This window comes from Pyrus communis, chromosome 13, assembly GCF_041283825.1.
Source record: "Pyrus communis isolate YQ-2024b chromosome 13, ASM4128382v1, whole genome shotgun sequence".
In the NCBI taxonomy this organism is placed as follows: domain Eukaryota; kingdom Viridiplantae; phylum Streptophyta; class Magnoliopsida; order Rosales; family Rosaceae; genus Pyrus; species Pyrus communis.
Genome location: NC_142577.1, coordinates 27,928,106 through 27,953,686, shown reverse-complemented (window position 1 = coordinate 27,953,686; position 25,581 = coordinate 27,928,106). Strand labels below are relative to the sequence as shown.

The following is a 25,581-nucleotide window of genomic DNA, read 5'->3' as shown; positions in this document are numbered from 1 at the left end:
CGAATCTTGTGAATCAAAGCTGGGAAAAACTAACCTTGTGAACAGGAAGGCGAGGAGCAGAACGAAGCCGAACATAATCAAACCCAAGCTTCAGAGAACTGATCAGACCTTTGGTATCTAGGATTTGAAGGGTGCAAACCCAGCTGGAAACAGCCAGATGAAAACAACAATTAAGAGGCCACAGTCGAGACAGAACCTTGATCGGTGATGATTTTTATTGTTTCAAGGGTATCAACTCAGGCGGAAACGGAGCTGTGAGAGACCAGCTGAAGCAATACAACTCGATGATAATGGGCAAAACAGAAAACCCAGCACTCTTTTTAGCCCCCAACATCCAACGAAGCCACCCACTCATACATACACACACACACACACCCTCAAATGGATCACCCAAAACATTCTTTACTCGGGTCACCCCAGCAATCCCCACCACCCTCGAGACGGAAGTTTATCAGAATTTGAAACCCCACCCCATTCCACCTACAGACCCATCCCCACAACCTAGACAGAAGACTTTATAATCTCCAACCCATCCACAACGCCCACCCCAGCACCCCCCGAAGAGAGAGTCTCCCTAAATTGATAAACCCCAACACACCCCAGTCCCCCACGAAGAGAGAGTCACCCTAAAATTGAGAAGCCCCACCCCTTGCCGTCACCCTAAACCCTTACATCACCCCCCTCTACTACCTACCCGTATGATAGAAACCCACTGCCCCATATAAAAATCACCACAGGTGAAGCCCCAAAACGCACAGATCCTACAGATCCAAACTGACAGAAGCCAACCCCCCAATCAGATCAGCGCAACATCCCCTGCATCCTTCGTGGGGTAGATCGACCTAGGTTGAAAAGCCCCAATCCCGATCCGTCACCCTAGGCCATCTCTCCACCAACCTTCCTGCTTCCAGAGACTCAGTTGCCCACCACCCAGTAGATCAAAGCCCACGATCTTGACCTGAAAAGCACATAACAGAGATCGAAATAATCCGTAACCACACGCACAGTGGCGGAACTCACGAAGGAGGAAGCACTCTCACACCAGGAGAGAGGAAGCACTCTCACACGAGGAGAGAAAACAGCCAACAACGCTGATTAGTGATGATTATGCGTAAGTCAGTGGCTCGGTTTTGGCTTACTAACTTGTGCGTGATCGGGGATTTGTTCAGGTCGTGTAGCAATATGTAGGCAAATACAAGCTCTGTCAGCCTAAGTTGAGCACATTTAAAGAACGAAAATATGCACACTTTTTCAGCTTTTTGTGCGGATGCATATTGAGATCAAGATAGTCTTATGATCATTTGGAGTTGGAAAAATATACATGTGAATGTTTTAAACCCTCAGAATATTTCGTACGAGTTTCTTTTGTACATATCAAGTGTTTGATGTAATACCTGCTAGACATATCTCGACAGATTGCATCAATAATACTTGATAAATTCTCCTGATATCACTAATCAGATTACTTTAGCATATGTTGATATATGTTGACATTGTGCAACATGGTTGCTGACGACAATAAGCCCACCAAGTGTTCAACGAAATACCTCAGTGAATGAACTGAAATTTATTTTTTGCACGCTTCGCGTTGTTTCTATTTAAAAAACTTGGACCTTTAACATTAGGATCTCCAAGATTCAAATCCTGAATCAGCCACTACTTCTCGCACCTTGGTGTTTAATGTTTTCTGTTAATTTCTTTGGTTTATTCAATTCAACAATCACAATAAGAAGAGTGTGAGAAGTTTAAAAAGTTTGTGAAAATCACCCCATTTTCAAAGAAATTATTTTCCCAAGCAAAATTTGAATTTTTTTTTTGGTCAAACAATAGATTTTGTTAGATTATATGATAAATTAGTCACCAACAAATTTTGAAGTCACGCCGTCATGTAAAAGCTTAACACATTTCCAATACTGCACTATGGGTTTGAGAAAGATTATAATCTTAGCTTTGGTCGTCCATTACATCGTGACCGTTAATCCATCAACCCTCGTAGCTTTGCCAAGTAGGAAAAAGAAAAGAGAAAATAATAAATAAATAGATAAAAAGAAATTAATGAAAATGGTTTGAAAACTTTGAGTTTTAACGAAAATGACAAAATAAGGAGTACAGTGAATAGTCTCAAGTTTGATTTTTTAATGTAAAAATGTGATTTTTTTAAAATGAACAGTTGCGTTAAAATTCTATTTTTAGCAAGCCCACTTAAGTGACCTCACCGGAAGCACGTGAGGTTACCCACAAGCTAATGTTTGCTCCATCAAGTTCTCGAGTGACCGGAGTCACGGTGGTTGCAAGCCAGCGTCAGTAGCTGCCTCAACTAAACCGGGGTTCCTCTGCCGGCAGAAAACCCGAAAAAAACACCCCAACCCAATTCTCCGCCGTCTTCAATTACGCAATCAGCCACCTCAAATCTCCAATTCCGGCGCCGAGCATAAAGTATCTGAGATTTTCTTATCCGGGTATTTTTCAGATTTGTCCATAAAGTCTTGGAATTTAAATCCAGACCCATAAGAATTCACATAGAGGAGGATGAGAACCGCCACGAAAGGCAACCAGGAGGAGGATGAGTACGACGAGGAGGAGTTTGGCTCCAGGAAAGAAGGTCCTTCCAATTCCAACAGCAAAGGTGACATATTTATAACCACCTTGTTTTCGATCATGGTTATCTCGAATTTGTAGATCCAACGTTATAATTTGAGGATTTACTACATTGGCAATTGTAATGTTCTTTGTTTGATTGGAATTTGAGTAAGAAATATTTCACCTTTACTGTTTTTAGCTATGTTTTTCCTTTTGATTTTATGGGTGTTTAGAGGGAAGCATGCATTTCTGTTTTCTAATTTGGAATTCTGGATTTTGGATATGGAAACTAGATGCTAAGAACAACGATAAGGCTAGTGCTATTCGATCGAAACATTCAGTCACAGAGCAGAGGAGGAGGAGCAAGATCAATGAGAGGTAAGCTTTATGTGCATCTGTTCTTCAGCAAATTTTCGCATTTCGAAATTTACTTTGGCAAATTGGGGTTCGAAACAGAAGGGGCGGGGTAGTTTATTCGGAGGACATTGCGCACTATTTACTACTCGATACTATTGGATTGGTGTAATTAGTTTGACAGTGCTTTTGATGTTTGTACGGTACTTAGCAGCTGATTAGTTGATGATGGTGCTTGTTTAGCCAATTACTTGTCACCTTGCGAATATAATTTCTTCTTTGAAAACAAGTCCATTACTTGATTAGTTCAACTTCTATAGGATAGATAAAGTTTGAAGCTTCCATGGTTTTTATTTAACCAAGTGCTGTTCATGTAGTTTAAACATGGATCGGTCACATGGTCATTACATCATAGACGTTGAAGTTCTGGTGTTACGATTGGTAGCCCATGGAATTATGTGTTTCTTGTTGTGTAATTGGTTTAGTGAGCTGTCAATTTACTTGTCAATAGAGCTTAAGGGAGCTTAAATTTTTCTTTCAGGTTCCAGATATTGAGAGATCTAATACCCCATAGTGATCAGAAAAGAGATACGGCATCATTCCTGCTCGAGGTACGTTCTTTGTGTATGGATAACTGTGCAAGTTGTCAAACTAATTTTGAAACCACACTGTAAGCTTACTTGGTTATTTATCATTTTTTTTGCAGGTGATCGAGTATGTCCAGTACTTACAGGAAAAAGTCCACAAATATGAAGGTTCATACCAGGGTTGGAGTCCTGAGCCCACAAAGTTGATGCCATGGGTATTGTTCTGAATCTTGGTCTTATATAGTCTGGGTGTAAGGTACTATGTTCACCTGAAAGCACAAAGGCAGGTGTTAATAGCTGCATATGTGCATACTATAGAAATCGGATTGATCTATGCAATTATACTGAGGAGCATCTGACTGCTTCCCGAGTTCCCGTCCTGCATAAAGCACACTATAATTCCTTTCAAGAGTATGTAATTATTTATGGCCCTACTTTGGCTAAGCATTTTTGGCAACCTTTTTCCTTTTGGAGTTGTTGTCATTGGTTCTTTGCATAAAAAGTTGATTAATTGGGTAATTATGGGATGGACTCAATTGTTGTTAAGGTGGAATCATATTAAACTGCTTCTAATTCATGTTTTCTGGTGGACAAAAGACAACGACCATAGCATCTGAATATGTCACTTACTTTCTTGTCAAAGATACTTTTGGATCTAACATGTACCTCCTTCATGAAACAGAGAAACAGTCACTGGCGTGTTCAGAGTTTTGTTGGTAATCCTCAGGCCATAAAAAGTGACACTGCACCGGTGTCACCATTTCCTGGGAAATTTGATGAAAATAACATCTCTATCAATCCGAACATGCTGGGAAACAGCACTTCGAATCCAGTAGAAACTGACCCTAGCAGGGATGTTGCCTCCAAAATAGTGGATCAGCAACCTGAGATAGTGAACAAGAGGATTCCTCTGCCTATGCCACTACCAAACATTACTCCCCCGGTCAGAAGTGGTGGTGTGCTTGCCCATCCTCTCCAGGGACAAATTTCTGATGCTCAATCAACTCAGTGTCCCACCACTAGTGCTAGTGATGCACTGAGCCAACACGAGCAGCTGACAGTTGAAGGAGGAACAATAAGCATCTCAAGTGTTTATTCACAAGGGTGAGTACTCAAACTATAGTTATAGAACCACCAGTTTGAGAAACATCGAAATTAGAACATACTATGAGTCTCATTTAACTTTTGGAAATATTTTCTGTACTACGTTTTGCTTCGATCCTGTCGATTAACTATTATGACTCCGGACCTTATTATTGATCACATTTGCTCAAGTTGTTTGTATATTATCATAGTGATACAGTGTACGTCATGCATTTTCTTGATCAGTTTCTCAGCTTCTGAGTTCTAACTGTCCAAATTATGAACAGGTTATTAAACTCTCTGAGCCAAGTGCTGCAGAGTGCAGGTGTTGATCTGTCGCATGCTAGTATCTCAGTGCAGATTGATCTTGGGAATCGTGCAAACCGAGGGCTGTCCTCTGGAACACCAGCTTCTAAGGTATATGTTGGGTATTGATGACCTGGAATAGTATAAGTGGTTCCATTTATTTGCTTTTCTTTCCACTGCCCGACCACTCTCTCCGTTAACCATCTTTCTAAACCATGCGGGTCTGTTTATTTCAAATTACAATACTCTTTCCATCCATTCCCATGGATTTGTCAACCTGTATGGTTACGCTACACGGGACTGTGCTAAGGTTTTTCATTCGTTCTCACAGACAGGAAAGATAAAGTCTCAAAATTTGTATTGCTTTCCAGGATAATGAGAATCCCCATTCAAGCAATCAGATGATGGCGCATTTTAGGGACGCTGGCAGTGGAGAGGACTCCGATCAAGCTCATAAGCGCCTCAAGACATAAAACTAGTGTGGAGTCTCCTTATTCTCCGCCGTCACCCATATTTTTACTCCTTTATTCTGCTTTGGGATGTCTTAGTGTCCATCTTCTGGTTAGTGTACATGCAGTGCTTTGGTTTTTTCCTTTACATATTTCATTAAACCCATGTTGAGAACAATTTCCCTCAGTTATAGATTTCTTTGAGGAAGGAACCCGTGTTAGGAGATGCCGTCACCCATATGTTAGTTTTATCGTACATAATTGTTTCGAATGTATCAATTGGAGCCATTCAGGTGCCATTTCGTGGTAATAAAGTTGTTAGTTCGTGTCTCGAGGATTATTTGTTGGGTAAGGCTAGAGAGATCAAAATTTTAAAACCTAATTTACAAACCGAATGATGTGGTTGTAGATAATTGAATTATTAATTGTCAATTAACGTGCTTGTTTCTTATTGATGACAGGTTATTTGATTTACAAATTAAGTTTAAAATTTTGGTCTTCTAGCATTATCCTTATTTGTTTAGGGCAAACAGTTTGCATCAGTGGCAAGGATCATTTAGTTTCGATGGACTTAATGGTGGAACATCACAAAACCCTAATCTTCTCCTTGTAATGTTTACTTCAAATTTCAAAGAAAATATAAATAAAAGAATGCTTATTTTACATTTAGGGATGCTGCCCAGCGAAGTGGAATCTAAGGTACATACCAACCACGCTACCCAATTTTTGGGTAGGGGTTTCTACGTCATTTGCTGAGCAACTTTTGGGCACCTCTGATAATAATGATACTCCTTATATTTTGGTTTGACACAGATTTGACGGTGTGAAAGCTACACTAGTCAGACATGTTCACCGAAGTTTATCTCCGCTATATCAGAGACCTTTTGGTTTTAAAACAATTTGTGGCAAACATTCCTGGGGATTGCTATAGAAATATTCTTCTTCCTTAGGCTTGCCAAGAATCTCCAATCTTGGAGCTGGGCTTCCCATGCGATCAGCGTGCCCTGTTTTTACTGCCTGTGAAAATTCATCCCAGCTCAGACTTCCATTCTTGTACTGGCGTATCAATTCCACCAGAAGCTTTCTATGTAGCCGAATTGTCGTCCTGAACCCCAAGTATCTGCGCTCTTGTGCACGCGCACACTTATGTATGTATAATTATGTATCAAATGTCATTGAGAAAGAAATTAGCATAGTAATATATTGGTAACGTATGTTACATACCTTCTATGGCCTTCAACAATTCTTGCCATGTTTCCTTTATAAGTAGGAACGAAGATGTCGCTTTCCAATGACACCATATAATCCAATGCTGCCATTCGGTTTGAATGGTTCCTGAAGGGCTCGAGGTCGGAGGATTCCAGCAACGTCTCCTTTTTAACCTGTTTGCAGACGATAATAAGCGTTGAACATGGGTATAATACTTGTAATCGAGTTGTTTCTTGAGGTTCAAGCAACTAACCGTATGGGGAAAGGCTAGTCTCAGAGGCACCATTCTTCTTTCTCCGCCGTATATATCGCCGGCAGCGATATAAACTTGGATGCCAGGATCAATATCCAAAGCCCTCAGTGCAAGTGCAGTTTCCTCAGGAGTTAAGGGGCACGCCCCAACTCTTCTTTTCTTAACAGAATCTATTATTTTCTGCTTCCACCGTGGGTAAGCAAACCTGTTTAATATATTAACATCCGCAAGTTAATCATATTTGAATTTATGAAAAGAAACAACTAAAAAGGAACTGAAATTAAGATTGAGAAAATCTTAAAATCTTTAGAGCGGTCTGACCACGTTATAAAGTTCTTACAAACAAGCCGGTCATTTGGGTTTTCATGGGACCCCACATTGTCTATACTTTTGAGAGATGTCATAAGAATGACGTGATCATACTGCCCTACCAAAGATTTTCTTCTCACTCTAACCTCATATTTGTTAATTCTTCAATTTCTTTGGCATTGCAACCTTCCGTACAACCAGAAAATGCCAACATGTCCATTTCATATCTCAGATGAAGAACTAGGAACGGACCCTTTTCCCTCAGAATCCTAACAATCTTCTTTCCCAGTTCCTCAATAGGAGGAGTGAATCTCAGAGCTCTGTAATTCGCTTTGCACCGCAGTTTCTGAACCTCCTTGGGGATCCCATTATTCGCAAGCCTGGTATCGGCCTGAGTGAAATGCAGCACTTCATTCTTCTTTATGCGAGGAAGAATCTGCGTACGAATCAAGTATTAACAAAAGATTAGTTGTAATTAACATTAATAGTATAACACAATGGCAATGATTAAAGAATTAATCTTAAATACCAGTTCGTAGTAATATTTCATGTTGGCCCAGCTAACAGGAGCCATGGAATAGAGGGTAGCTATCTCTACTCTTCTTTTCTGCTTATCAGGCAGAGCTTTTAGTATCCTGACTTCATCTCTCAGAGATGCAATGAAGTAATCCACATCAAATATATCTTCAAACCGACTGCAAAATTAAGTATTCAACTCTGTCAGATTTAATTTATTGTTAATGAAGGTACTTGGCTGGGGTTGCCTCACTAGTGACTCGGGCGAAAAACATTTGTCCGACCGACCATATACGGCTATTGAGAGAATCGGATGGTATCATGGGTAGGGAAGGGAGAAAAGAAAATATAAACGACCCTCTTTAATTACGTGCAATAGCACAATCACGTGGTCTAACAGGCAGACTCTAAAATTTGTTCTAACTAAGGCATCTCTCATACCGAGTGGACCAGAGTTGAGTTGGAAGAAAACCAAAAGGCATGGATCTTATGCTTTTGTAATAGTGGTTTGACAAGGCACCCTACTCAAGTTTAAGTGAAAGACATAGGGAGAGAGAGTTGTAATTTGACTAACCTGCGATCATTCCAAAAGGAGGTATTGTCCAACTCAGGAACTATAAGCGTGACATTCATAAAACTTGCAATAGCCACCATGTCACAAATCTGCAGTGTAAGATTTTGAAGAGCATTACTTGAATTTTCAAGAATATCAATGCAAATTAAGAATAAAATATAAGTAGAGAAGTACTTATAAAATATAAATAGAAAAGTACTTACACCAGCCCGCATTTGATTCAATCCTCCATTGGATGAGACCATCAGATATCCATTATTCTCAGAATCCCCTGCAAAAATGAACACAAGTCTTCAAACCAAATCTTGACTATTGTAAGATACCGTGTTAGACAACTACTTGCCCGAAAAGCTTATGTTATCAAAAAAACAAGCCAACAATGTATATCAAACTAACCACTGGCATTAATAACAAATATTATTAACCTTATGAGAAAGTTGTGGACACTCACTTTCAGTTCCAGTAATTTGTGGCGGAGTGATGGTTTGAGAATTCGAGCGAAACATCAAAACCCGGGTTACATCGCTGAGCGTGCTCAGCTGCACCGCGCAGACGCAGATGAGAAGCAGCATGATTGTGGCTGTACAAGCAAACAACTTGAGTCTGCATAACCGTGACTGCGCAATGATCAAGCTCGTCAACCTCTCGCCTTTGAAGTTGGATCCTCCTATCAATTTGTCCACTTTGATTCCTCCAAAATACTTCAAATAGTGTTCCATCTTATGTTGCTTCACGTTGGCCTCCCCAAATTCAGACCCTTCGAAACCACCTTTAGTTTTTTTCCATCTTCACAATACTTCTTCAACCATATATATGAACTAGCTCTTCCAGTGACAGCAAATATTAAAAAAATAGAAATTTTGAGGCGGTTTTTATCGACCAGCTTTTTGTATAACAAAGCTGGCCTGAGGAGCCGCGTCTAAAAATGGAGATACATTGTTGCTTTTAAAGGGAGCTCATGCACTCCCATAATTCATAAATATTGAGAGTTGTGTTCTTGATTACGGTTAGGCATGAAAGAAAAGAGAGAAAGAGTCATACATCAACCATTCATTTGCAACCAAATTAAAGTAAGGCAACTACAGTTTCATACTCATAATTGCTAGACAAGCATATTTTCATGTTGTAGAATTTATCTTAGAAGTTTTTTGGTGTGACACACTGACATTATGTGGTGTTATCAATTCTTTAATTTATAACACATATATCTATTTTTATTACTTCATCTTAAGTCTGACGTGTATTTAAACCAACCTAAATAATAGATTAATTTAAACCAAATTAAACTCGCAAGCGCACGAATCAATTGTAGTAATATATGCAAATATGAGGTCGATTCCACAGGGATTGCTTTAACACCAATTTAACCGATTAAGCATGCTAGACTTAATTAAACAAACAAAGGATATATTTAATTGAATAATTGAGTAAGACTAAAATTAACAAGAAAAAGAAAAGACAATTAACTAAAACAAACACACAACACAAGAAAGCCTAAGGTTATGAATCCACCAATAACAATCCTATTTACTTTTCCTAGAGCCAATTACTATCCAATAACCATGTCAATGTTAAAGGTTGTTCTTTCTAAGGTATGAATTAATCTGTGGTCAGGCAAACTCTTGTATCTCTACATGATAATTATATCCTATTGGTTAGACATACAATTAAACACATAAAAACCCATTAAGCATAGAAGAATCATGTCAACCAAGTAAGAAGGACTAGCTTGATATTGGTCATCCTCACTAGTTTGTCTACTCTTCTTAACCTTAGTTCCAATAAACCTAATTGATTGGTCATCCTCATAGATTTATCTAACTATCTAGATGCAAAATTCCCAAAGGTGATAAGTCATTAGAAATTCGAACCTAGAATAAAATACCGACAAAGATTAAGAATATAACATGACATATAATCGGATAATAATTAACAAAGTACTTCGCAAATATTCATGTCATGGCTTCATCATAAACCTTAGAAAATAACTTAGTTACACATAGAAATAAAAATAAAAGAAGATAGAACCTGGAGTCCATGGCAAAGCACGTCCCTAAGCTCTTCTTCACTTATTGCGGATATGGTGAATGGTATAGTATGGTGTGGGTGATATAGGGGGATGCGGGGGTAGATGGATATCTTAGAGAGAGCTTAGGGCACTTATTTATACTAGAAAAACCCTAAAAGGTTTGGGAGAAACTCTCCTAAAACAAAACAAACTCCTAAACAATTAATGACACAAACTAAGAAAGAATACTTCTTGACTTGGGAAATACATTATCTGTCTTGCACGCCAGTTTTGGGGTCGATTTATCTTCTGGAAAATTCTGTAACAATATGGGAAACGTATCTTTATCTCTTATCTTTCCAGGCATATATCACACACCACTAGGGAAAATCAGGAAAGCCTTCAAATCTCTATTCTCCCACAGTTGCGCAATTCTGACCGGAAAACAACTTTTGCGGAATTGATTTGTAAAACTAGAATGAATGGTTCCATGGAAAATTATGAAATTAGGACACAACGATCTTCAGCCTCTTAGCTTTCTTCTCCAATTGGCATTGCATCAAAACTCCTTCGGAAAGTCGAATTATCACCAAAAACGTCCTAAGTGCATAGAATGGCTGAAACTGAGAAAAGGAAAGTAATAAGGCTCTTTTAAGATCAATTCCTTAACAAAACATAAGGATAATTATTATGAAAATATGATAAATAATGCACCTATCAAAGTCCATGAAACATGCTTGATGTTAGTCATGCACTCATATTATAACTCATAATATTAACATCATATGACGGTGTGACCGTCACCACAAAGTTGTGACATGTCCGAAAAAATAAAAAAGTGAAGCTATATATATATATATAGAGAGAGAGAGAGAGAGAGAGAGAGAGAGAGAGAGAGAGAGAGAGAGAGAGAGAGAGAGAGAGAGAGAGAGAGAGAGAGAGAGAGAGAGAGAGAGAGAGAGAGAGAGAGAGAGAGAGAGCACCATTCCCCATTTCTGACAACACACTTTGATTAATTTTGACGCACCTTTTGTAATTTACACCATTCAAAGTAATTAAGAATATCAAAATAAGAGCACAAAGATATCGATCCGATTAAAAATTTCAAAGCGTTTGTGAGTAAACAAACAATCTTACACAATCCTAGCTAATATATGATTGTGCTTTTCAGAAAATAAATTAAATGATTGTGAACTACATGGGTGATAGGTTTTAATCTTTAATTATAATCCGAATCTTGGAAATTTTTGGTACCACTTACGTAAGTTAATGATTAATACAAAGCAAACCTTAAAAGTTTACAAGCCAATTACTTATGAAATTAATTCACAGCACATACCAGGTTTATTAAAGACACCGATAGATGTACTGGGCCCAAATGTCTATTAATTATTAACGATAATAACACTAATTTTGTTATTTAAGACTGAAAAGGAAATATAGTCGATTTAGTTTGCTTGACGAAACTGAGACTGTGATTGCATGGCTACAGAAAGTTTTGCCTCGTACACATGTCACATGTGACATATAATTTGACAGTCAATTTTCTTGCAGTAACAAAGTAAAAAAAATTAAAACCAAATAATGTATGAGTTTCACATGATTGATGTATTTAGCTTTTTTTTTTTTTTTTTGTCAAACAATAAATTTGTTAGATTAGATGTTATGTTAGTGACCCAGGAAGTTTGAACCCACGCCATCATGCAAGGACTTAACACATTTCCACCACTATAGTAAATGGCCACTTGTGATGTATTTAGCTAATTTAGATTTAATTTTATATTATTTATATTTATTAGTTAACTAGCTTTAGGTGTAGTGATATTTATTTTCTTAAAATTAAGGAAGTTTTAACGAAAAGTTCACAGTACTCTTCACTTTAACGAAAAACCACATTTTTACACTAAAAAGTCAATTCTGGTACTATTCACTTTACTCTTTATTTTGTCCTTATCATTAAAACTCAAAATTTTCAAACCTATTTCATTAGTTTTCTTAAAATTAAAGCACCTATACATCAAGTGCATAAACTGCTCCCAAATTGATAAATTTTTCTAGTTTACTACATTGTTCATCGCGCATTACAATTTTGCAGGTATGCCATGCCTTTTTCTTTCTTTTGTTTTTTTTTTTTGGAAGGAATTAAACAGCTTTTCACTCGTTCTCACAGACACGAAAGACAAAGTCGAATTTTTTTTTATTGCTTTCCCTGATAATGAGAATTCCCATTCAAGCAATCAGAAGATGGCGCATTTTAGGGGCGCTGGCAGTGGAGAGTGTAGGAACTATAAATGGTTAGTCTTCAACAAGGATCACAAACAACATATCTTACATATAACATTACAAGAGTTGGCATTAAAAAGAGATCGACCATACCTGAGAACCCATCTGCCCAGCAACAAAGACAGCATCAACACCAACTGAAAAACCTGGTGCAGGGTGTGTTTACTGGTAACACATGAGAATTCTTCTACTCACTCAAGACCTTATGTTCCAATGGTGATAGAACCCTGATTACAGAACATTTTCTTTGTGAGCAGGGAATCCTTTATTATATCGAACTGAACTTCTCCAACTTCCATCTATCAAGATGATTGGATAGCAACTGCTATGAACTGCAGCAATCAGTTTCTTTTGACGTGGAGCAATGTAAGCATCCTTATCACGTCCCATATCCCTTAATTCTAGGAGATCAGTTATTGACATGGCCATGACTCCTAATTGGTTTGAACCCACGTTTAGGTATCCTTATCATGATATGTGTAAGTTCAAAACCTAACATTCTCCCACTTTTGAACTTCCACTTATCATGTTCCTTGTCCAACGTATTAAGCCAATCCCTTTGTGATCACTCAAGTCATGTCAACCATACAACAACTCATATCTGCCATGAATAGCTTCAAAAGTTGAACCCCAGAAAATTAGTACTTCATAATTTGTACTAACACTCTGAAATCACATCCCCCAAAACTACTCATGCATGATATTAACAGAGCAAACAAACATATTTAACATGTCTATTATTTACACTCCCACTGATCAAACCAAACATCATTGTCAAGCCATTGTTCTCCAATGATAAGCCTTTTACAATAACCAGCTCATTAAACCTCAGTTTGATTAGTAATTCATCATTTCAAACATTGCATATATATATGAAACAACATCAAATATGATACAATCATATTCGATCCTTTATCAAACTCCAATGAGTTTGCCTAATGCTTCCAACCGAGCCTCAATTTTGCCTTATGCAGATAAACTAGTCATTGAGTGAATAACCATGACATGCAATTTTATGTAACACCTTTGGGCAAGAGACATAAAATATCAGTTATGCAATCTTAATCATGCATCCTTATTTGCAGAGCTATTTCACAAAAATTTCAAGTTACAACTCAAATCATGTCTTTGGACAAGGGAACAAAGTTGACTTTAAACTTTTATAAAATACTACACACATCACAGTTCAAGCCATTCACTATTTCTTTCTTTTGAAAGATTGGTCTTATGCAATGAATTGTCACTCACAAAATTCAATTAAGAATCCCTTGAACAAAATTTCTTAATAATTCCCACTTTGGTGAAGATTTATTCAAACATTTGTTCAAGTATAGAGATTATTAGTGTTGAAAACCTGCATAAAACTTTAGCATTTCAATTTGATTGTAGAAATCATCCAAACGTCAAATGAAAAACCAATTTTCTACACAAGTAAGTTATAATTATAGATCGTTTTCACATGTATCAGGAACCTTGCAACCTACCAGCCATATTCAAGTTCAACATAAATTTACTAAGCTACAATCTACACCAATGCCTATTGCCAATACATATTTAGATATCAAGAAACTGATTTCAATCATATACCAGATTTCAATCAGATATCGATCATCGTTTGTGAATCTGAAACAACCATGACTACCAATTCTAGAATGATAAAAGCGCAGCTTACAGTGTTTTAATCTCCAAACCATATATTCCTTTTCCTGCTGTGAATAAAACTTTGGCAGCAGCATATGGCATTAGAACAATTAATCATGCTATAGAAAAACTGTAGCAATCATCATACGAATTTTATACATGCATAAAGCATTAGGATTTCTTATCACAATAAACAAATAGCACAGGTTCATAGCCGAGGTATTCACTGAAGAAGACATGGAAAAATCGTTGAAATGCATGCTTATAACATACCTTTAGTTAAAACTATAAGCAACCATTCATTCTTTATTGTACACCCACCATTACAAGATCTTTTCATGCAATTATATCAAGTATATGGCAGTACCATCTGCTGTCTTCTGACAGCACGCATGGGAAAGACTTGTGTAACACACATGGGAAAGAAGTCTGAAGGTTATACTTCAACAGTAACAACATGGGAAAGAATGAAAGCATTAGAGTGATACCTCAGCATCTGCTTTTGCCCGCATAACACAGCAGCGGCACAATCTCAAAACGTGAAGATTCCCAGTCCTTAAATCTATCCTGATACGCCAGTTGAAATCATCTGGAAAACTGTAAGGACTATCTTAAGAAGACATGGAAAACTTGAAACAATCATTAGTGATTGTTAAATGCATGTTTATATCACACCTTTGGGCAAGAGATATAAACTGACATTGACCTTCATTGGATAGCCATCATTCAAGGATCTTATCATGCAATTATTACAAGTCTTTGGACAAGAATATGGCCTGATCTACATGATGCCATACACTGATTAAAACCACCAACAATTTATACATCCCTTTCTTTGGAAAAGAATGTGAACATTTCTTGAGTTTTAAACAACAACCATTCTTCCTTTACTGTAATCGAACAATGTTCTTAATTGTTCTTAACATTTACTGCAAACCAAACTGTTAGTATAGTGGCAAAAAAGATAAAACTCAAAGTGATATAGTCCCAACAATATACGGATCAGTATATTGATCACAACAGAAATAGATGAAAAATGCATTCTCACTGCAGCCAAACACGTTGCATATGCAGATCATAAAGCCACTTCATCTTCCATTTTTAAATAAATGGGATATAATCATACTAATAAACTAATGAAAAACATCATTTGATTAGTCATGTCCCAGAGCATGCACTCAATCTGTTGTTTAACGAGGAAACTTTACCAGAAGAATCACAGCAGCAGATAGCACACACACTGCAATATAATTTTACCAAAATACATTCTCGCAATGTTCATTTACACACCATCAACCAGTGCATGAAAATAGTTTAGTTTCAACTTTACTTGCATTCAACCAAGGAGATCAAGGAAGAAAATTGAAATAAATAAAAAATACGCATGCTTATGAAGAGAAAAATTTACAAGCATCCAACATTGCACAAAAACAAACCACTCAAAATTTCCCTTCTTTGTAGAATTTGCCTAATTCTGTGTCTTTTCAACCAAGATGAATGCCACATGCAGGTTCTCTAAGCAGAGATTGGGTTTCACAAATTTGGTGACCTAATCATCTTTTTACTTGTACTTGCATATATGAACAATCAAGAAACATTACAGGAACTTGTAATTAGGAATTAGGCAACAATATATCGAGGCAATCATGAACCAAGAAATCAAAATAGTCATAAATAAATGCCTCAAAATAATAAATGAAACCATCATTAACCAAGGCAGCCATGACATAGGGAATTAGATGTTGTCATGAATCAAGGCAACAATCACCGATGCTAACATTAGGGGCTAGGTTGAGGCAATTCTTCCCCGTACAGCAAATATTCCCAGTTAATGATATAGATATAAATGTTAAGATAATTAAGTTTGAATCCAAGTAGACTAACCTTGCTCTGATACCAAATGTAGGAACTATAAATGGTTAGTCTTCAACAAGGATCACAAACAACATATCTTACATATAACATTACAAGAGTTGGCATTAAAAAGAGATCGACCATACCTGAGAACCCATCTGCCCAGCAACAAAGACAGCATCAACACCAACTGAAAAACCTGGTGCAGGGTGTGTTTACTGGTAACACATGAGAATTCTTCTACTCACTCAAGACCTTATGATCCAATGGTGATAGAACCCTGATTACAGAACATTTTCTTTGTGAGCAGGGAATCCTTTATTATATCGAACTGAACTTCTCCAACTTCCATCTATCAAGATGATTGGATAGCAACTGCTATGAACTGCAGCAATCAGTTTCTTTTGACGTGGAGCAATGTAAGCATCCTTATCACGTCCCATATCCCTTAATTCTAGGAGATCAGTTATTGACATGGCCATGACTCCTAATTGGTTTGAACCCACGTTTAGGTATCCTTATCATGATATGTGTAAGTTCAAAACCTAACAGAGAGGACTGGCGATCAAGCTCATAAGCGCCTCAAGACATAAAACTAGTGCGGCATCTCCTTATTCTGCATCGTCACCCATACTTTTACTTCTGTATTCTGCCTTGGGATATCTTAGTGTCCATCTTCTGGTTAGTGCACAAGCAGTGCTTTGGTTTTTTTCCTTTGCATATTTCATTGAACTCATGTTGGGAACAATTTCCTTCAGTTATAGATCTCTTCGACGAACGACCCCGTGTTAGGAGATGGGGTCACCCATATTTTAGTAATTGTTTCGAATGTAGGTGCGATTATGTGGTAATATAGTTGTTAGTTCTCGAGCATTATTAGTTTAGAACAATCATTGGCATGCTTGCATCTGTGTCTCTGTGGTAAGGATTATTCAGTCTCGAAGGACTACCAAGTGTTTGATTTTTTTTATGAAACTATCCTCTTTTTCCATTGACAAAGATTTCATCAGACGTAAAGGTTTGAAAGATTTTCGATATCAAAACTGCTGTCATAAAAGACGGGAAAAACATCACAAAACCCTAAATTCTCTCCTTATATGTTTACTTCAAATTTCAAAGAAAACTATTTTACATATGGTGACGCTGGCTGGGGAATTGTACAACGTCGTTCATTGGAATATGAGACATTTTACATTTTGGTGCCACACTGGTCTCACGGTGTGAAAGCTACACTAATCAGACTAGTAGCGAAGTTTATCTTCGATATATCAAGGACCTTTTGGTTTTTCAACAATTTGTGGCAAACATTCTTGGGGATTGTTATAGAAATATTCTTCTTCCTTCGGCTTGCCAGGAATCTCCAATCTTTGAGTTGGGCTTCCCATGCGATTAGCGTGCCCTGCTTTCACTGCTTGCGAAAATTCATCCCAGCTCAAACTTCCATTCTTGTACTGGTCTGTTAGTTCCACCAAAAGCTTTCTATGTAGCCGAATCGTCGTCCTGAATCCCAAGTACCTGCACCCCCGCGTGCACACACAAATTTGTATGTATACTTATGTATCAAATGTTTTGAGAAAGAAATTAATAGGGTAATGAAAAATATATTGGTAACATATGTTACATACCTTCTATGGCCTTCAACAACACTTGCCATGTTTCCTTTATAACTAGGAACGAAGATGTCGCTTTCCAGTGATACCATATAATCCAACGCTGCCATTTGGTTTGAATGGTTCCAAAAGGGCTCGAGGTCAGAGGATTGCAGCAACGTCTCCTTTTTAACCTGTTTGCAGACGATAATAAGCTTTGAACATGGGTGTAATACTTGTAATCGAGTTGTTTCTTGAGGTCCAAGCAACTAACCATATGGGGAAAGGCTAGTCTCAGAGACGCCATTCTCCTTTCTCCGCCATATATATCGCCAGCAGCGATATAAACTTGGATGCCAGGATCAATATCCAAAGCCCTCAGTGCAAGTGCAGTTTCCTCAGGTGTTAAAGGGCATGTCCCAGCTCTTCTTTTCTTATCAGAATCTATTATTTTCTCCTTCCACCATGGGTAAGCAAATCTATTTAATATATTAACATTTGCAAGTTAATCCTATTCATAGCACCATTGGATTAATGAAAAGAAACAACTATAAAGGAAGTGAAATTAAGATTGAGAAAATCTTCAGAGTAGTTTGACCACGTCATTCATTGTGAAGATCTTATAAACGAGCTGGTCCCTGTTCATTTGAGTTTCACCAGACCCCACATTGTCCCTATACTTGTGAGAGATGTCCTAAGAATAACGTGATCATACTGCCCTACCAAAGATTTTCTTCTTACTCTAACCTCATATTTGTTAGTTCTTCAATTTCTTTGGCATTGCAACCTTCCGTACAACCAGAAAATGCCAACATGTCCATTTCATATCTCAGATGAATAACTAGGAATGGACCCTTTTCCCTCAGAATCCTGACAATCTTCTTTCCCAGTTCCTCAATAGGAGGAGTGAATCTCAGAGCTCTGTAATTCGCTTTGCACCGCAGTTTCTGAACTTCTTTTGGGATCCCATTATTTGCAAGCCTGGCATCAGTCTTAGTGAAATGCAGCACTTCATAATTCTTTATGCGAGGAAGAATCTGCTTACGAATCAAGTATTGACAAAAGATTAGTGGTAATTAACATTAATTTTAGTAACACAATGACGATGATTAATGAATTAATCTTTTAACTACCAGTTCGTAGTAATATGTCATGTTAGCCCAGCTGACAGGAGGCATGGAATAGAGGGTAGCTTTCTTTACTCTTCTTTTCTGCTTATCAGGCAGAGCTTTTAGTATCCTGACCTCATCTCTCAGCGAGGCAATGAAGTAATCCACATCAAATATGTCTTCAAATCCACTGCAAAATTAAGTATTCAACTCTGTCAGATTTAATTTATTGTTAACGAAGGTACTTGGGTAGGGTTGCCTGACTAGTGACTAGGGAGAAAAGGTTTTGTCTGACCGACCATACACGGCTCTAGAGAGAATTGGGTGGGATAATGGGTAGGGACGGGAGAAAAGAAAATACAGACGACCTTTTTTAACTGTGTATGGTCGCACAGCCACGTGATCTAACAAGCGGACTCTAGAATTTGTTCTTACTAAGGCATCTCTTATGCCGAGTAGGACCAGAGTTGAGTTGGAAGAAAACCAAAGGGCATGGATCTTATGCTTTTGTAATAGCGGTTTGGGGAGCCATATGGCCATACTGCCTTACTCCAGTTTAAGTGAAAGACATAGGGAGAGAGTTGTAATTTGACTAACCTGCGGTCATTCCAAAAGGAGGTATTGTCCAACTCAGGAACTATAAGCGTGACATTCATAAAACTTGCAATAGCCACCATGTCACAAATCTGCAGTGTAAGATTTTTAAGAGCATGACTTGAGTTTTCAAGAATATTAATGTAAAACAGGAAAAATATTAGAAAAAGTACTTACCCCAGTTCGCATTTGATTCAATCCTCCATTGGATGAGACCATCAGATATCCATTATTCTCATAATCTCCTACAAAAATGAACACGAGTCTTCAAACCAAAATCTTGACAATTGTAAGAAACCGTGTTAGACACCACTTGCCTTAAAAGCTTAAGTTATAAAAACAAAACGAGCTAACAACGTATATCAAACTAACGGCTGGCATAAATAACAAATATTATTAACCTTATGAGAAAGTTGTGGACACTTACTTTCAATTCCAGTAATTTGTGGCGGGGTGATGGTTTGAGAATTCGAGCGAAACATGAAAACCCCGGGCTTCATCACATCGCTGAGCGTGCTCAGCTGCACCGCGCAGACGCAGAGAAGCAGCATGGTTGTGGTTACAAAAGCAAACAACTTGAGTCTGCATAACTGTGACTGCGCAATGATCAAGCTCGTCAACCTCTCGCCCTTGAAGTTGAATCCTCCTATGAATTTGTCCACTTTGATTTCTACAAAGTACTTCAAATAGTGTTCCATCTTATGTTGCTTCACCTTGGCCTCCCCAAATTCAGACTCTTCGAAAGCACCTTTAGTTTTTTCCATCTCCACAATACTACTTCAACTATATATATGAAGTAGCTCTTGCAGTGACAGCAAATATAAAAAATAGGAATTTTGAGGCGGTTTTTTCTGACCGGCTTTTTGGATAACAAAGCTGGCCTGAGAAGCCACGAGCTAACAATGGAGATACATTGTTGCTTTTAAAGGGAGCTCATGCACTCTCATAATTCATAAATATTGAGAGTTATATTATTCATTACCGTTAGGCATGAAAGGAGAGAGAAATAGTCATACATCAACCATTTAATTGCAGCCAAATTAATGTAAGCCAATTGCAATCGTTCTACAATTTCATACTAATAATTGTTAGACAAAGCGCATTTTTCACAAAACCAATATGCATCGAGTCATATTGATGGAAAAAACTCTTTAAATCTAACTATTTTTTATCAAACAATTTGTATGAGTTGAGACCCATAGTGTTGTAGAATTTATCTTACCTATAAGAGATGTTTTTTGGTGTGACACACTGACACTATGTGGTGTTATCAATTTATTCAAATGATAACATGTATATTTGTTTTACTACTTCATCTTAAGTCCATGAAATAACAAACATGTTAGTTAGGCACTTATATTATAACTCAGAAGTAATAGCATTACGTGACGGTTTGACCGTTACACATCCTAGAGTTGTAAAATATCCGAAAAAATAAAAAGCTGCCTTGCCCATTTCTGATGTTTTGGACAAACATGCTTTGATTAAATTAACGCACCTTTTGTAGTTTACACCATTCAAAGTCAGTAAGAATATCAAAATAAAAGCAAAAAGATATAGATCCGATTAAAAATTTCAAGGCGTTTGTGAGTAAACAAACAATCGTACACGATCCTAGTTAATATATGATTGTGCTTTTCAGAAAATAAATTAAATAATTGTGAACTAGATAGATGATAGGTTTTAATCTTTAATTATAATCCGAATCTTGGCAATTTTTTGTACCATTTACGTCAAATTAATGATTAATATAAAGCAAACCTAATTAAAAGTTGACAAGCCAATCACGTATGAAATTCATAGCAAATACCAGGCTTATTAAAGACACCGATAGATGTATTCGAGCCAAATGTTTATTAATTATTAACGATAATAACACTAATTCTGTTATTTAAGATTGAAAAAGAAATATGGTCGGTTTAGTTTGCTTGACGAAACTGAGTTGCATGGCTATAGAGAGTTGTGCCTCATACACATGTCATATGTGATATACAATTTGGTAGTCAGTTTTCTTGCAGTAACAAAGATAAAAATTGTATTTTGAGTATAAATTAAAAGAAAATAATGCATGAGTTGCACATGACTGATGTATTTAGCTAGTTTAGTTTTTCTTTTTTTGAACAAATTTAGCTAATTTAATTTTAGTTTCATATTATTCACATTGTATCGAGTCATTAGTTAACTAGTTCTAAATCTAGTGACATCTCTTTTCTTAAAATTGATAATTTTTTCTAGTTTATTACATTATTCATGGCACATTAAACAATTTTGTAGGTATGACATTTGTTGACATCTCTTTTCTTAAAATTGATAATTTTTTCTAGTTTATTACATTATTCGTGGCACATTAAACAATTTTGTAGGTATGACATTTGTTGTTGTTGTTGTTGAAAACATTAATTTACTACTAAAAAGAACATGTTATGCTTTATCCGGGGGAAAATTATGTAAACCCAAATTTAACAAATATATATCTCGCAACTTAGTATTACAATCTATTGGTATTTCTCTTCACTTATAAGTAAGAGGTCTTAGGTTCGATTCTCTTCAAAAGCGAATTTAAACCACATTATTGCTAGCCCATTGTGAGGCGAAGCCCAGCTCATTCCTTTTAACGTAGATAATGTCGTTTGTTCAAAAAAAAAAAAACAAATATATATCTCAAAAAAAAAAAAAAAAAAGGGAAACCTCTCTCAATGCTCACAAATTTTTATCTACAAAAACTTTACAGGTATCTCTCAATTACATGAGAGAAATTAATGGTGTGACGAGAGACATAGAAAAAAGTTTTATGCAATTTTAGAGATTTTATTAGGAATGACCAATTAATTTACCAAGAAAATACTGCAAGAATATTCAAATGTATATGCTTTGCTTTGCATGAATATTATCTTACACTTTGATTCCCTTCTTTCCCAATTTTGCAGGGAACAGTGGTAACTTCAATTTAATACATGAATTGATAAGACTGATATCAACAGAAAAAATCCCCTAATAAAAGGTCATTATTAATGAAAAAAAATATTTGTTCATACATTTAATCACAACATAATATAATTAGTAATAATTAATCTTCGTTGTTGCTATCTTCATTATCAATAGGTGCCAAACATTCCTGTGGGTTTGTATAAAAGTAATCTTCTAGCTTTGGTTTTCCCGGCACCTCCAGTCTTGTAGTAGGGTTTCCCATGCGGTCTGCATGAGCAGCCCTCACTCCAAATGAGAATTCATTCCAGCTCACACTTCCATTGTTGTACAGATCTACCAGATCAACCAGAACTTTTCTGTCCAGAAGAATGGTCTTCTTGAATCCCAAATACCTTCTATGCCCTTCCACTACTTTGGCCATGTTGCCTCCATATGTTGGGACAAAAATGTCACTCTTTATTGACACGTAATAATCCAGTGCTGCCATCTGGTTTGAATGGCTTTGGAAGGGCAGTAGATCCGATGCTTCCGCCAATGTCTCCTTTCTCACCTGTTTAATCATATAAGTTATAATTATCAGTTAATTAATCTACAGAATTACTATGATTAGTTGAAGTGAATTATCAATAATCAAGTTAATTACCAAGTTTGGAAAAGCTTCTTTGAGAGGTGCCATTCTCCTCTCTGCCTTGTAAATATCTCCAGCAGCAATATACACTTGGATATTTGGATCAATGTCCAGTGCCCTCAATGCTAGGGCAGTTTCTTCTGGGGTTAGAGGGCATAAACCGGCTTTCCTTTTCTTATCAGAATCTATTTCCTTCTCTTTCCACCACGGGTATTCATATCTGAATTGCAAAGTTATGTTGTCAAACTGTCGTATCCTTATTAAAATTATGTTGTCGTACTATTAAATCTAAGTAATCATACATTTTAAAAAAGAGTTCACATAGTCAATTTTCCCAATTCAATCTAACAACTTAACATATATGTCAAATATTCTGTGGCAATTAGAACTTGATTTACATGTGTACATGCACGTTATTATGTTAATTACCTCATTTTGGTGGTTTCTTCAATCTCTTCTTCGTTGCAACCTTCAGTACAACCAGAGAAGGCCACCATGTCCATTTCGTATCTCAGATGAAGGACCAAGAAAGGGCCTCTTTCCATGAGAATTCGGACGATTTTCCCGCCCAATTCCTCAATCGGAGGAGCAAATCTCAGAGCTTGGTAGTTTGCACGGCACCGAAGCTTCTGAACCTCTTCAGGAATCCCATTGTTAGCAAGCCTAGCATCAGTTTTGGTGAAGTGCACAACTTCGTATGTTTTAAACCGAGGAATGATCTGTGCAATTAGTAACACAATCAGTGGTTGTGGTTAATGAATAATGGTAACATTTCAACAGATAAAAATAGACTAACCGTGTTATAGTAGTAAGTCATGTTAGACCAGCTGATGGGAGGCATGGAATAAAGGGATTCTAATTCCACTTTTTTCTTCTGCTCAGGAGGCAATTCTTTCAAAATTCGAACTTCGTCTCTCAACGATGCAATGAAATAATCTACGTCGAATATGTCTTTGAATTGGCTGCCATATATAACCAAACATATTATTGATTTAATTTAACTGGTTAGATTAAAATAATTAACAGCATAATTAAGATGCAGCTGCAGCTAGCTTAGTCTCACCTCTGGTCATTCCAGAAGGAAGTATTATCCAATTCAGGAACTATAAGCGTGACATTCATATATCTTGCAATAGCCACCATGTCACTTATCTATAAGAGTATAGTAAAACCAACCATAGCAACATTCAAAACTTATGGACAATTAGTGACAGGAAATTATAATTAGAAAGAATAAATAAATTACTTACACCAGATCGCATTTGATTTAGTCCTCCATTGGATGAAACCATCAGATATCCATTATTCTCATAAACCCCTAGAGGTAATCACAAACGAAAATTAAAGATCCTATTTAATTTCACAGAAGAACAAAAAAACAATGAGAAATTCAAATAGTGGCATGCATGCATGCATGCGTGACATTGGTAACATATATACGTACTTTCAGGTGGAAGAGAGCTCTGAGATATCCTTGGCAACAAGGTCTCGCCCAGAGCCTTGAGCTGCACGGTAATAGCCCACAGTAGCAGCACCGTCGTGACCCTCGCCGCCCAAAGCTTCAACCGCTCCAGTCGGGCTCGACCAATGACAAAACCCTCTAACTTCTTGGCTTTGATGCCCCCATTGATAAAACTCTTGAGCTTATCAGTTTTGATCCCTCCAGGAACCAGGCGTTCCAGAACCTTCAATAGTTCAGCTTTCATGGCTCCTGTGCACCTCAAGTACAGGACTTTACTCTTGTAGGGCTTTTCCTTCATCTCCTCGAATTCTGGCTCCATGGGATAATCCTTTCTATCCATTATTTCGGAAATACTTCTTGTTCAATCGATATATAAGTATGTGCTAATTAAGTTGAGATTATATTACGTGGCATTAATTTCCAAGCATATATATTCACAGGGAATTATATATGCTTGATAATGGGTTTAGGAGTGACTGGTGAGCTGCGAGAGATATGAGTGTTACAAGTACCCTTTTAAAGGACGAAATTTAGAGGCGTATGAAATTATGAACAACTCGTTGCATTATTTAGGAATTGAAATTAATAATTTCAACTTGTTTTCATTTTTAAGGAATTAAATGTGACAATTTCAGTCAATTTTTTTTCTTTCCAAGTTTATGTTATTTTGGTTGAGGGTTAATTAAATTAATAACTCCATGACGTCGAAACGGGACACGCATAGAACACCACCTGATAACATGGAAAGCTGAAAATTTAAGTGGATAATTAGGGACCATTTGGTGAACAAAAAAACAGGGGGAAATGCACCCATCAATACTAATGTGACAAAATTCATGATTGAAAACAAAGATTAATGGGGATTAATAAAATCGTTTTAGTGCATTTAACAAAAGTTGTGGGATATTTTTTTTATAGGGAGGAGAAATCGAACTTGGATACATGCCGACACATTGTCCTAGTTAATTCCTTTTTTTTTTTTTTTTGTAAAGGTGATCAGCTGGTAGGTTCGTCATAATAATTCATCATTTCGAATCATGGGAAGACTCACAAACAAATGCTTTACAACTTCACTCTAGCCACCTTCATGTGATTCACCAACGCTAGAAATCGAACCTACAACGTGCCGTATGAAATAGAAGTTTGAAGTTCGTCCCCAACCACTAGGCCACCCCATCGTGGTTTGTCCTAGCTAATTTGACTATCCTCAGATATGGATCTGTGATTTCATCTTTAACCTTGGGCATGTGAATTAAATATTTTGA

At 37.0% G+C, this 25,581-nt stretch overlaps 4 protein-coding genes across 4 annotated transcripts; 1 reads left to right on the top strand and 3 right to left on the bottom strand.

The window, feature by feature from the left end:
- Window positions 1-2,185: 2,185 nt before the first annotated feature.
- On the top strand, window positions 2,186-5,693 carry LOC137737933 (transcription factor BIM2). The gene is made up of 7 exons (XM_068477521.2): window positions 2,186-2,626; window positions 2,874-2,958; window positions 3,476-3,545; window positions 3,641-3,736; window positions 4,204-4,625; window positions 4,892-5,021; window positions 5,282-5,693. The coding sequence occupies exons 1-7, from the start codon at window positions 2,530-2,532 to the stop codon at window positions 5,381-5,383; spliced, it is 1,002 nt and encodes a 333-aa protein (XP_068333622.1). The 5' UTR covers window positions 2,186-2,529; the 3' UTR covers window positions 5,384-5,693.
- A 346-nt stretch (window positions 5,694-6,039) lies between these two features.
- On the bottom strand, window positions 6,040-12,940 carry LOC137736436 (rhamnogalacturonan I rhamnosyltransferase 1-like). Its single transcript, XM_068475702.2, has 10 exons — window positions 12,747-12,940; window positions 12,605-12,616; window positions 8,672-9,006; window positions 8,424-8,491; window positions 8,221-8,309; window positions 7,660-7,825; window positions 7,277-7,566; window positions 6,822-7,026; window positions 6,584-6,741; window positions 6,040-6,479 (listed from the first exon to the last, which is right to left on the bottom strand). The coding sequence occupies exons 1-10, from the start codon at window positions 12,938-12,940 to the stop codon at window positions 6,233-6,235; spliced, it is 1,764 nt and encodes a 587-aa protein (XP_068331803.2). The 3' UTR covers window positions 6,040-6,232.
- Window positions 12,941-17,094: 4,154 nt separating this feature from the next.
- Window positions 17,095-20,178, bottom strand: LOC137735920 (rhamnogalacturonan I rhamnosyltransferase 1-like). The gene is made up of 8 exons (XM_068475272.2): window positions 19,726-20,178; window positions 19,476-19,543; window positions 19,302-19,390; window positions 18,729-18,894; window positions 18,343-18,632; window positions 17,870-18,074; window positions 17,632-17,789; window positions 17,095-17,521 (listed from the first exon to the last, which is right to left on the bottom strand). The coding sequence occupies exons 1-8, from the start codon at window positions 20,060-20,062 to the stop codon at window positions 17,275-17,277; spliced, it is 1,560 nt and encodes a 519-aa protein (XP_068331373.2). The 5' UTR covers window positions 20,063-20,178; the 3' UTR covers window positions 17,095-17,274.
- Window positions 20,179-22,151: 1,973 nt separating this feature from the next.
- LOC137736336 (rhamnogalacturonan I rhamnosyltransferase 1-like) lies at window positions 22,152-24,870 on the bottom strand. Its single transcript, XM_068475620.2, has 7 exons — window positions 24,299-24,870; window positions 24,105-24,172; window positions 23,918-24,006; window positions 23,651-23,816; window positions 23,284-23,573; window positions 22,870-23,074; window positions 22,152-22,776 (listed from the first exon to the last, which is right to left on the bottom strand). Exons 1-7 carry the CDS (start codon window positions 24,654-24,656, stop codon window positions 22,366-22,368), a joined length of 1,587 nt encoding a protein of 528 aa, XP_068331721.2. The 5' UTR covers window positions 24,657-24,870; the 3' UTR covers window positions 22,152-22,365.
- Between the last annotated feature and the right edge of the window lie 711 nt (window positions 24,871-25,581).

Bases quoted from the DNA above. Each gene is read 5' to 3' on its own strand.
- LOC137737933 (XM_068477521.2), top strand. From the start codon at position 2,530: ATGAGAACCGCCACGAAAGGCAACCAGGAGGAGGATGAGTACGACGAG. The intron at 2,627-2,873 runs GTGACATATTTA...TATGGAAACTAG, and splicing joins TTCCAATTCCAACAGCAAAG to ATGCTAAGAACAACGATAAG. The intron at 3,546-3,640 runs GTACGTTCTTTG...TTTTTTTTGCAG, and splicing joins CGGCATCATTCCTGCTCGAG to GTGATCGAGTATGTCCAGTA.
- LOC137736436 (XM_068475702.2), bottom strand. From the start codon at position 12,940: ATGGCCATGTCAATAACTGATCTCCTAGAATTAAGGGATATGGGACGT. The intron at 8,310-8,423 runs GTAAGTACTTTT...CTTACACTGCAG, and splicing joins TGAATCAAATGCGGGCTGGT to ATTTGTGACATGGTGGCTAT. The intron at 7,826-8,220 runs GTTAGTCAAATT...TTAATTTTGCAG, and splicing joins TCCTTTTGGAATGATCGCAG to TCGGTTTGAAGATATATTTG.
- LOC137735920 (XM_068475272.2), bottom strand. From the start codon at position 20,062: ATGGAAAAAACTAAAGGTGCTTTCGAAGAGTCTGAATTTGGGGAGGCC. The intron at 19,544-19,725 runs GTAAGTGTCCAC...TCATTTTTGTAG, and splicing joins ACAAATTACTGGAATTGAAA to GAGATTATGAGAATAATGGA. The intron at 18,075-18,342 runs GTTAGAGTAAGA...TATATTAAATAG, and splicing joins GAAGAACTAACAAATATGAG to ATTTGCTTACCCATGGTGGA.
- LOC137736336 (XM_068475620.2), bottom strand. From the start codon at position 24,656: ATGGATAGAAAGGATTATCCCATGGAGCCAGAATTCGAGGAGATGAAG. The intron at 24,173-24,298 runs GTACGTATATAT...GATTACCTCTAG, and splicing joins GAGCTCTCTTCCACCTGAAA to GGGTTTATGAGAATAATGGA. The intron at 23,817-23,917 runs GTGAGACTAAGC...TATATATGGCAG, and splicing joins TCCTTCTGGAATGACCAGAG to CCAATTCAAAGACATATTCG.